The sequence below is a fragment of the Cyclopterus lumpus genome, chromosome 22, assembly GCF_009769545.1.
Source record: "Cyclopterus lumpus isolate fCycLum1 chromosome 22, fCycLum1.pri, whole genome shotgun sequence".
Taxonomy (NCBI): Eukaryota; Metazoa; Chordata; class Actinopteri; order Perciformes; family Cyclopteridae; genus Cyclopterus; species Cyclopterus lumpus.
This window is the reverse complement of record NC_046987.1, coordinates 5652182-5663754: the sequence shown is the minus strand read 5'-3', so window position 1 is coordinate 5663754 and position 11573 is coordinate 5652182. Positions and strand designations below refer to the sequence as shown.

General features: G+C 45.2%; 1 protein-coding gene across 7 annotated transcripts in view; it reads left to right on the top strand.

Annotated features, from left to right (window-relative positions):
- The first annotated feature begins 34 nt into the window (after positions 1-34).
- The window catches only part of ralgapa1 (Ral GTPase activating protein catalytic subunit alpha 1), a 53028-nt gene continuing 41489 nt past the window's right edge, over positions 35-11573 (top strand). For 6 of the 7 annotated variants that reach the window (XM_034563115.1, XM_034563112.1, XM_034563111.1 and 3 more), the window contains exons 1-17: positions 35-711; positions 3322-3432; positions 3570-3619; positions 4260-4317; positions 4719-4762; positions 4861-5038; positions 5191-5306; positions 6027-6165; positions 6301-6509; positions 6632-6955; positions 7773-7946; positions 8142-8213; positions 8367-8515; positions 8626-8749; positions 9175-9321; positions 9539-9629; positions 9939-10103. In XM_034563115.1, the coding sequence (XP_034419006.1) occupies positions 606-711; positions 3322-3432; positions 3570-3619; positions 4260-4317; positions 4719-4762; positions 4861-5038; positions 5191-5306; positions 6027-6165; positions 6301-6509; positions 6632-6955; positions 7773-7946; positions 8142-8213; positions 8367-8515; positions 8626-8749; positions 9175-9321; positions 9539-9629; positions 9939-10103 (2257 nt within the window). In that variant the 5' untranslated portion in view covers positions 35-605. The remainder of the gene's footprint in view (positions 712-3321; positions 3433-3569; positions 3620-4259; positions 4318-4718; positions 4763-4860; positions 5039-5190; positions 5307-6026; positions 6166-6300; positions 6510-6631; positions 6956-7772; positions 7947-8141; positions 8214-8366; positions 8516-8625; positions 8750-9174; positions 9322-9538; positions 9630-9938; positions 10104-11573) is intronic. The other variant, XM_034563110.1, reaches the window with a different exon arrangement.

Here is an 11573-nt window from a genome sequence, read left to right as displayed (position 1 = left end):
ACTACGTTAACCGTCGGCCCCGTCGCTCAAACGAGGCGGAGCGATCGAGCAGAGCTGTCGAAAGCTAAAGCTTTAAACTCAAGCTTTAGTGCCAGTCAAATGCGAAACGCTTTTAGAGTCAGAAATATATTGCAATTCTGTAACATTAGTAGTTATATGACATCGTGTTGTATATGGTACAAACATAGTTTGCTTATTGTTGAACTGTGTTGACGTTGGATGTATCAGGCATCCATTGTTTTGTTTCGCTCCCTCCCTCCTCCGCCATGATGTTTTCTAAGTGAGCAGTTAGCTAACTAGCCGTTAGCCTCCAGGCTGCGGACTGTGGTGAAAGGGAGGAGCATTCGGGTGCGATGGATGGATGCTTTGCCCCGCTGCGTTTTTACCCGTTTCGTCTTAGTTTCAAACGGAATGCGACAACCACATTCACGCGCTGAAATGCTCCGCGCTGTTGCAGGGGGCTGCTAATAACTGACCCGGGGAGCAGCGCCCTTTATTCCGTTACACTTTGAAGATTAACGCTAGCTAAGGCTGCTCGAGTGGTTACCCAGCTAGCGCCCTCCCTGCTCTTCTGCCGTCGCGCTCTTGCGTCTCCAGCCCCGGGAATGTTCTCCAAAAAGCCTCACGGGGACGTTAAGAAGTCCACGCAGAAAGTGTTGGACCCGAAGAAGGACGTATTGACGAGGCTGAAGCATCTCAGAATAGTCATCGGTAAGTTAGGAGTCATTATAAGGCGTTTACGTGCATGTGGATACAGGGGGATGCCTCACCGAAACCCATCTCGGACGTCACGACTTTCAAAGTCGTCTCGTATGTAAACAGAGATTTTTTTTTAATAACAAACCTAACACATATAAATATCTAGCTTTAGCGTTACTCGCTAGTTTTGCCACCCGACCTGTACCACTGCAAGCATTTGATCAGTTCAACTTTCCCCAATATATATCTTTTCGATAACGACTCCGATGATCAGTACTGAGCCGTGTGGGTGTGCTAAACGTCTAAATATATATTAAAAGTAAATGAGGTTTTCTGTATCCTCTATCGAGGAGGACAAGGCTTTAAAGGTGTGCTTCACACTGTGCAGGTGGCCGTTGCATTGCGTTGTCAGGTTTTTAAATGGAGGTTTGGCTAATCGGATGTAAGGCTTTTATTACCGTGCAATAAAGCTGTTCGTCAGGCTGTTGTGATTTCTGCAGGGTGTGACTGACTGTGACTGTGACTGTGTGTTGTTGTTTTAAAACTTGTGTTAAGATGTGTTTCACACACTATGCCAATTGCAGTGTTTTGATTTTGTTGTAATGGAAAAAGCTTGTTGAGGCAATGTGTATTAATAAGTGATGGATCTGGGAGTGCCTGAGGATTTGTGTGTGTGTGTGTGTGTGTGTGTGTGTGTGTGTGTGTGTGTGTGTGTGTGTGTGTGTGTGTGTGTGTGTGTGTGTGTGTGTGTGTGTGTGTGTGTGTGTGTGTGTGTGTGTGTGTGTGTGTGTGTGTGTGTGTGTGTGTGTGTGTGTGTGTGTGTGTGTGTGTGTGTGTGTGTGTGTGTGTGTGTGTGTGTGTGTGTGTGTGTGTGTGTGTGTGTGTGTGTGTGTGTGTGTGTCTTCGTTGGCACACACCTTTGCTTTCATACAAAAACACGCCCTCAAACACTGACTGGAAAGGGAAACAGTCTCTGCTATTTCCACTCTTATGTCCAGTACAGTAGCTCAACTTCCTGTGTGTGTGTGTGTGTGTGTGTGTGTCAGTGACAGAAAGGGGTGTGCCCCTCTTTCTGTGCTCTGTGGGGAGTACAAGACCTTGATAGCTGTCACAAAGGCACGCACTTTCCGTCACATTGTTTGAGAAGGACTACTCAGAACAATAGCAAACCACACCGTTTTGACAACCGTGGTGCCAGACCTCCCTTTGAAGCAAATGCAGGCGCTATGAGTTGCAGCACTGGTAACAACCGGGGATCAAGAAGGGTCAATAACAACACCACAGCAATAATCACATTGTTGTTGTTGTCAGTTGTTGTTCATGCAGTGTTCACTTATTAAAACTGACTGACCAACTCCATTTACCATAAAACAAAACCCTCCCCTCAAATAAAATGTTTACCGTGGCCCACTTTAGGAAACCTGAGAGTGAAAGCACGATGAGTGTCGAATACTTTCTTAAAGTTTTGTTAAAGGAATATCTGAACAAACGATTCGACAAGAAGCTGTTTCGTCGCTTCGCAATCCCCTTTGATGCAGTCAGGTCCTTAAGTAGGTGTTTGATCCCGAGTCCTGTTTGGCCCTGTTGCTGAGGCCAGAACTTATAGCTGGCCCCACAGTAATGTTAAAGATAATGTCTAAACAGTGATGACATTCATGTTGAGGTTCCTAATCTAGCCATCATCTAAATAAGTATTGTGTTTTCAAGCTATTCATATCACAAGCTCAGAATCCCCTTTAATTATTAGATGTCCAACTCTCTCTGCTCCTGCCTTGATAATTCCTTTATATATATATTTAAAAAACGTGTTTCTCTTCAATGTTTTCAAATACACTCATTTAAGTAAGATCATCTTGAAATACTGTTTAATGGCCATTTTCTTATTCAAAGTATAGTTGTAAAGCAGGTAATTTTATAGATTGCTGCTTCACACTTGTATACTGTGGCGTAAGAATCGCTGGTAAAATAGAAAAATAGTTCCTGTCCATCAGTGAGCATGCAGTTCAGCTTTCAGGCTTCCTATGAACAAACCCAGAGATTACAATCACCAGAAGCTCCTCCGAGTGTCTCCTCCTGTGAACATGCTGTCATTTTAAAGCCTAATGTCCTCAATGAATGTGTGTTTCCTTTCACCGATGACCCTGAACTTCAGTGCGAGCGTGTATGTGTTTTATCTCTGCGTCTCCTTCCTAATGACGTCGGTGAGGCTGGGAGAAAGCATAAGAACGTCCTGTCTTTCAGCTGGGACCAAGACTGGGCTTGGAGTCTGTTTTAGTACAAGTCGACACATTACACAGGCGTGTTTAGAGAAGTTCATTTCAAAACTACATTATTAGATATTTATTGTGAAATGGTCTACCTTTTCTGTGGTGTTTTTATCGCAAGCATTTTATAACTGTTGTTTCCTGGCATGCAGAGAGAGACATGTTTTGTGTGTGTAATGAGAAGATGCTGGGGGAGAGGTCCAAGTTTTGTGAACATATGACGTGAGGAATGCACTTGAGGACAGTCATGTAAACCGAATCGAGTGTCAAGCGTTGTTCATCAGCACTGGGGAAGTTTCCGTCTCCTTGAGGATTCGATTAATTGTTAGCGTTGTCGTCTCCTCCCTTCCTTTCCCAGAAAACGCAGAGCCGTCGGAGCTGAAACAGTTCTTCGACGTGAACTACTCCCATATCTACTATGTCTTCTTTGAGAACTTTGTCACCATTGAGGTCAGCCTCAAGCAAAAAGGTGCGTTTTACTCAAACCGACATCCAAACACTTTGGATGGGCTCTGATCGCTCACAGCTTTCACGGCGCCGAATCAAAGCAATTCCATTTTGTCTGTGTCATTGTGCCTTTTGTTCCAACTCGCCTGTGTGTTTCAGGTCACAAGTCTCAGAGGGAGGAGCTGGACTCTATTCTCTTCATCTTTGAGGTAAGAACAAATTGTTTAAATCCAGAGACGCTCTCGCTTGACGCAACACGGCACTGAAACGAAAGCGCGTGTGTGCATCCACCAGCTCTAACTTTCTGACCTCAGACTAAGACCACTGGCATTTAGCAGCACTCAAACTGGGTGGTGCTTGGAGCAGCCAGGATAAGATAGCAGTTGGTATGTGCGTGTTTACTGACCTCCGTTTGGCCCCGCACACTTTACATTCAGAGCACAGCTGGGCAACGAGTCCAGTGAATACTCAGACTAAAGACTTTGCCTAGGTTTTCCCTGAGAGGTGTTAGTTCTGAATGTCATACTGACTTCAGTTTAGTCAAATAGCAGTTTTTTTCATCCATAGCTTATCTGAATCCGGTGAACCAAACATCCAACCGGTGAAACCGTAATCATGAATTTTGATCAATGCGGGGTGCCAACGCATGACAGTAAGCATGATCGGTTTGTGTCCATTTAAGGCAATGAGTCTGTGTTGCCTTATTTGACGGAATCTACGTATTTTCTTGTTATTTAAAACCAAGAAAATCCTCAGAGCAGAAAAATCCCTCTTTAAAACTTGCTCATAACACAGAACATAACAAGTCTTGTGGCAAAGATATATATATATATATATATTTCTCCCCAGAAAATCCTCCAGCTCCTGCCAGAGAGAATCCAGAGCCGATGGCAGTTCCACAGCATCGGTAACTCGTGCAAAAAAACACACTCAAACCCCTTTTACCTGAAACGCAGTTGATGTCACACACGCGTGCAGCGGATGAGATCGCCCCAGCAAATGTTGAATCAAGTTGAGATGGTTTTGGACAGCAATGCCTTTTATGTCAAAAGACCAACCAGCAGCAAGACTCATAAAGAGAAGAATATAGCGCAGCCGCTGATGTCTTCTCAATCCTGAATATGATTCATTTATTAGTGCTGGGGTTCTCAAGCTCCACTGACATGTTTTACTGCAGTTTGGGCAAACACATTTAAATAAGTATCAACATAAAAAGTATGTAAAATCTGCATTTAATGTTACTGGACCTAACGTGACATTTACTGAGCACTTTTAGTTTGACTTGGCTGACATGTGTTTCTCTTTCAGGACTGATCCTCAAAAAGCTGCTGCACACTGGGAATTCTCTGAAGGTACCGCTCTGATTTGGTCTCAGTAAAGAAAAAGAAAAGAAAAAAATATATATATATATTCAATGTTGTATTCTTCACACCTCTTTTCCATCCATTAGATTCGTCGGGAAGGCGTGCGCCTTTTCCTGCTGTGGATGCAGGCGTTGCAGATTAATGCGGAGCGCGAGCAGCTCTGCATGTTTGCCTGTTTGATCCCCGGCTTCCCGGCCCCACTTTGCCACGGGACCCCGCGCACCTTGGACACTCTGATCAACCCTCCGCTGAGTTTAACAGAGAGTTAGTAGAGGAAACACACACACACACACACATGGTGGGGTTAGACTAACATGTGGGCTCAACATATGTGCATGGTAGGGTAGACATATGACAAAAATATTTAGTAGCGTTCATTGTGATATAAACACAAAATGCACCCCCTCCCTCTACAGCTCAGGTTACCCCAGAAGAGATCACTCCATTGGTTCCTCCCCAGTCAGGTGACAAGAACCAGGAAGACCTCACCGCTTACTTTTTAGAAGCGCTGCTCAAATACATGGTAAACCAGGTATTCTCATTATTCCTTACTAACACTTTTGGAAATGTTTTGGAAATGCATATGGGAGAAACCAGGTATGAGAAGTTTACTGAAGGTAAATATATATATATATATATATATATATATATATATATATATATATATATTATAAGAACTTGATGGTAGATTAAGTATTTGTCTCATCACTTACTTGTATCACTAACTGGAATGCAAATGTCAACCCTTATTGACACAAACAGACTGTGTTTTTGTATTTCCTCTTCTTGCTGCCATCACACACACACACACACACGCACACATGTACATATACGTGCAGTTATACACACACTGATAACATTCTTCCTTAAAACAATGGTGCTCTTCTCCGCTTGACCCTGTGTGTGTGTGTGTGTGTGTGTGTGTGTGTGTGTGTGTGTGTGTGTGTGTGTGTGTGTGTGTGTGTGTGTGTGTGTGTGTGTGTGTGTGTGTGTGTGTGTGTGTGTGTGTGTGTGTGTGTGTGTGTGTGTGTGTGTGTGTGTGTGTGTGTGTGTGTGTGTGTGAGAGACAGACAGACAGACAGACAGACAGACAGACAGACAGACAGACAGACGGACATACAGAAAGTGGCAGAGAGGGAAAGGGGTGTGCCCCTCTTTCTGTGCTCTGTTGGGAATACAAGACCGCGCAATGCTCTCTTTCTAACACAAGCCTGTTTGTCTTTGTGTGTGTGTGTGTGTGTGTGTCCACCAGGCCAAGTCTCTCGAGTGGCGCTGTAAAGAGAACCATGAACGTGGCTTCAGCTTCCTCTTTGCTCACTTCAGGAAGTTTTACCTTCCTCACATCTTTCCCAACTTCGCCGCGGAGACCAGCCTCTACAGCCCGATACTGGGTCAGTTATACTTGGATCCCAAAGAGCTGCTGGCGACAGTAAATCCTGTAGCCGGTTGGATCGCATTGAACCTCATTATTGTATCATCATGACCGCCCGACCACACAGATAAAGAGTTCCCCCTCTCCCCTGCAGACGTGCCCCCGATGCGTTCCAAGCCCTACTACAGCGTGGTCCGCAGGGAGCATGACGGCGGTGAAACCGTGTACTGCACCAAGGAGAGCTTCCTCCAGGCCCGAGTCATCTTCATCCGCTGGCTGGTTTCCTTCTGGCTGGAGCCACGGCCCAACACGCACGCACACATCCCGGGAACAGAGGGCGAGAATGTCCCGAAAAACATACAGGTCAGCGCGGGCATATGTTGCTAATGGACAGGTGGTTCATGTCACCGGGAAAAGTCCCCTGTCATATTTATATTTATTTTTTCACCCCCATTGCATTACCTTTTTTTTTATTTTCCCTCCAGCGAGCGGCAGCCGGATTGGCGGCTCGCTCCGCGGGCAGCTCCGACGACAGCGGCGGCGGTGGGATTCGCTCCGACGGGCTCCTCGAAGGCAGCGGCTGCTCGTCTGGATCAGGCGGAGGCAGCCTGGGGCTGTCTGGGGGCCTAGGGGTCGGGATGGAGCCCGAGCAAAGCCACTCCAACACGTCCACGCTGACAGAGAGGGAGCCCAGCTCCTCCTCACTCTGCTCCATGGATGAAGAGCAGCTCACGGACATGGAGGTGGTGAGAAGAGTGCTGACCAGCTCCAGAACCAACGTCAACTTCATCACGGAGATCTTTAGACAGGTGAAGGAGTAATACCCTTTTTGATAAGTGGGGCGTTATGTAACTGGCTTGGCAGGGGTAGGTGTTTTTTTTTATGAGTGTATTACCTACAGTAGATGGCCCCAGTTTGAAGAAACAGACGAGTGTACCGCTGTAGACGTGGGCCGCAGCAAAAACATAAATGTCAGTTTAAGTGTACGATATATTTAGAGGATTTTCACCGCTTCGCCATCAGACAGGCCTTTCTGAAGGGGAACTGAAGCGTTATTACATTGATCTATGCTCTCTTCAAAATTCCAAACTCCAATGACAGAAACACCTCTCTGTGTTTGCTGGTCCACCCCGTCAACGTCTAAAATAGCGGGGCCTTGTGGCAAACGGTTCATGGCTAAGTATGTTGGACATACAAGGAATTTGACTTGGTAATTGGTGCGCGATAATAAACAGAGTGTTAGTATAAGACATCATTTAAAATATGAAAATGTACAATAGATTAAGATAAACAGACAAACAATACAAGAGTACGATAATGTAGCATAACATCGATAACTGCTTCAGTGACCCATTGGAAAGGTTCGTCTTGTCAAGCAGTGAAAATACTAAGTATAGCGCACTGACGTTGACTTTTCTACATTGACTTGAGATAACTACCTCATACAACCCCACTTCAAAGAATCTGAACCATCCCTTTTAATGTGAGGTTATAATGTAATGGAATGGATCTAGGTGGTGTTTTTTAATATATATATTAGATTTTCTGTCTGTAATACAATATGTTCACGTAGTGGTCACTAGATATTTTACGGCTATCCTTACATTGTTTTTTATCTATCCATAGGCATTCCTCCTTCCCATGTGCGAGGCTGCGGCGATGCGTAAAGTGGTGCGTGTTTACCAGGAGTGGATCGCCATGGAGGACAGGCCGGTGTTCATGAAGGAGCCAGAGGAGGGCCCCTATCCCACAACCAGCAGCCTGGATTCAGGCTCGCAGCTCGGGGACAAGGAGGATGAGGTGAGGAATAATCTGACGTCGGTAATATAAATATAATATATATATTTATAATATACTATTAATTATATAATGATATATATATTAAATATAATATATATCCTGTCGCGTTTAAAATAGAGGTAGCTCAGACAACTTCCCACTGACTGGTTTCTCACTTTTTAATTGTGTGTGTTTGGTTTCTTCTCTCTTCTTCAGGGAATGAATAATGCAGTTGAAAGTGAATTGCTGGAGTACAGCGTTCATGCCGGGGTTCAGACGACTCTACAGGTACTACTGTCCTCACACGCCGTCTGCCCGTGACAAAAGTCTCATTGCTGCAGTTGTCTGTTTACTGTTCTTACTTCATCTTGTAGAATAACTAATTTATGGAATCATTTTACATCCCGATCACTTGTTTGTGTTCCCCCCCCCACGCTTCAGTTATTTATCACCCACTCCTCCAACGTTTTCCTGTTGGAGCCGGCCAACGACATCAAGATCCTGTTGGAGGAGCACGTTGACATGTGCAAGCGAGTCCTGAACATCTACCGCAGCCTCGTCATGCATGAGACCATGGACCAGAAAACATGGTAAAAAAAAAACAAACGCATCAGATACAAGATGAATCATATGTGTTACTATAGACTGGGACATAGCAACGTTTAGGGAGAATCATGTCGATGAATGTATTTGTTTACAGGGAGCAGGTCTTATTGGTTCTGCTGAGGGTGACGGAGTCGGTGATGAAAAGACCTCCGTCCATCATGCCGCAGGGCAAGAAGAACAACACGCTGTCAGGCAGGCTGGCTGGACCTATCTTTCAGGTACCACCATATCAAACTGGACAGATTGTTTTTTTTCAAATGATCTGTGCTGAGTTGCTTCTGTGATACATAAAACAATGAATGAATAGGAGCACACTATTGTTTACAGCACAGCTTCTTAAAGACGGACTGCCCCGTGGCGCGCTAAGTACTTAACAATAACAATAATATAAAGCCCACGGTCCATTCATGCAGATGTTGTAATCATCTAATGAAGAAGTTGTTGATTTTAATACGATATTGGTCACACGTTCCCAAGCATCCAGCGGCCTTTATCTTTTCTCTTTCTATATCGAGTCCACTTGCTATCACACTTGTAATTTTTGCCATTCACGCCTTGATGAAGTTTAATAGTATCCAGGTGTGTTTGAGTGGAGAGCTTCTGACACGGCGGTGTGCCCTCTCCTTCCCCTCCGTCTGCACAGACGCTGATAGTTGCCTGGATTAAGGGGAACTTAAATGTCTACATCAGCAGGGAACTGTGGGACGACCTCCTCGCCGTCCTCTCCTCTCTCACCTGCTGGGATGAGCTGGTCACCGAGTGGTCACTCACCATGGAGACCCTCACCAAGGTACTGGAAGTTTCTTCTTTTTTTATTTTTTATTATCCTACTGGCACTTTATGGCCACACTGTGTATGGATGTGAATTAGTCAAGTTAATTTAATATTTTCACATAAATCGTCTCCGCTAAAAATGTTTGCCTTTACTCTTGCTTCCATCTTAACCACCCTACTGTAGAAACATTGACGTATACATGTTAAAGCGGTGTGTCGGTGTTGTGTCTTAGGTGTTGGCCAGGAACCTGTACAGTGTTGATCTGAATGAGCTGCCTCTGGACAAACTCAGTGAACAAAAACAGAAGAAGCATAAAGGAAAAGGTTGGTCTTTCACAAGAGATAAAAAACCTGTATGAATCATGATCTGAAATACAGACGGCTGTTTTGGGCTTCATGTTCCCACATCAAGTAAGTTGGACAGTATAAAAATGTACACTATGAATTTATTTATTTAAAAAAAGAAAAGAAATAAAGGCAAAACAAAAAGGAGCCCAAGAAGAACTGGAATATTTAATATATACCCAATAACATAATATGAAAGAGAATAGACCTTTCCTAAAGAGAAGTTTCTGATGGAGGGGAACATAAGTGCTGTGATATGCGCATTGAGAAATGACGTCCCCACACCAGGTATCGGCTCGGAGGGCCAGAGGCAGATTGTGGATCGCTCCTTCTCCAAAGGCTGGAGCAGAGACCAGCCGGGCCAGGCGGCAGCCATGAGGCAGCGAAGCGCCACCACCGCTGGCTCCCCGGGCATCGAAAAGGCCAGGAGTATTGTCCGCCAGAAGACCGTAGGTCAGTATCACTCCTCCTCTTCCACGGTGCGTGCGTGCCCTTTCTTTACTACTCGCGTACTAAAGACGAGGTTTTCTTCCTCTAAGTCACTTTTATTTGACTTGACGTCTTCCACCTTTTTCCCCCTCCTGCCTGTCTGTCCAACAGGAAGTCCCAGTGTGTGTGCTCACCGTCGTTCCTCCTCCTTAGTGCAGTCTTGTTTATGTGAAGCCTTTCTACTGTGGCCACCGGTGTGAAATAAAAGACCGTCACACCACAGTGAAATCCCAGTTTAGAGCTCAGAGCAAGATGAACTCATGCGCGTGCCTTTTCTTAAACTGCTTAAAAATCATGTGACAACAAGGATCTTTCAAACTACAATGCACACAACTAAACGCTCATTCCTATCCACATTTATCCTGTTTCCAGATGTTTTTAAATTAATCACGATAGTTTAGTGGAGTTAAAAAAATAAGTTCAATTGTTTGTGGTTACTAGAGTGGACTCTAATAAGCAACTACATAAAAAGTATGTTGGTTGCAGGGTTTCCGAGGACCTATAAATACAAAATTGTAAAAGTTCATGGACGTGCTCCAACTCGCAGACAACTTTTTCTTTCTTTTTTTTTGACCGGTGGATCCGGCCTCTCACTGTCTCTCCTCTAGAACTGCTAACCCCCCGTCTCACTGCTCCTCCGCCTCCCTCTGCATCCGCCCTTCTTAACCTTCCTCTTTTCTCTCCCGTCCTGCCGTCTCTCTGTGCTTCGTCTCCACGCCATGAAGAATCCTTCCTAATCTCTATCTTTTCTTGTCTCTCTTTTTAAAATTGTTTCCATTCTCTCCACTTTTGCTCCGCTCTCTTCAACCATACCATCTTTTCCAACCTCGTGCTCCCTTTTCCTTCCTTGTTCTGTCTCACCCGCTTCCCCCACATTCTTCTGTCCCTCTCCTGTCTGCTCTTCCCACCTCTTCAGCCCTGCGTAGCTGCTCAACGGGGGACTCTCTGCTGTCCTCAGCCTTTATCCGCAGTGCTAAGAGTGCTCCTGCTCTGGCACCGCCTCTTCCTGTCCCCCTACACCACCACCACCCTTTACTACCCCACCTTGCCGACCAGCTGGCAGGTACACACTCTTTGCACTTCCCGGTCGTGCTTGCCCCCCTGGAAAACTTGACTCGTCGCTCCGTTCCTCAGGAACTGAAACCGTGTGCCTGCACTCCCGCCTTTATCTTCTCTTTTCTTTTCTCTGAATATTTGTCTTTTCTGAAGCAACAGTTTGCATGCGGTCAATTTAGGAATCATACACGTCTTCCCATTTCTTACCTGTAACTGGAACGACCAGCGTGATGTCTGTGAAATGCACCGACATCTAAGCTGCGGCATCGCTTGACATGTTGCACGGGGTCTCAGTGCTGTATGTAACGTATGTCTCAACACCTGATCATGGTGATTGTTTTTTTCGACATTGGGTGGCACTTTGGATTTTGCCTAGCG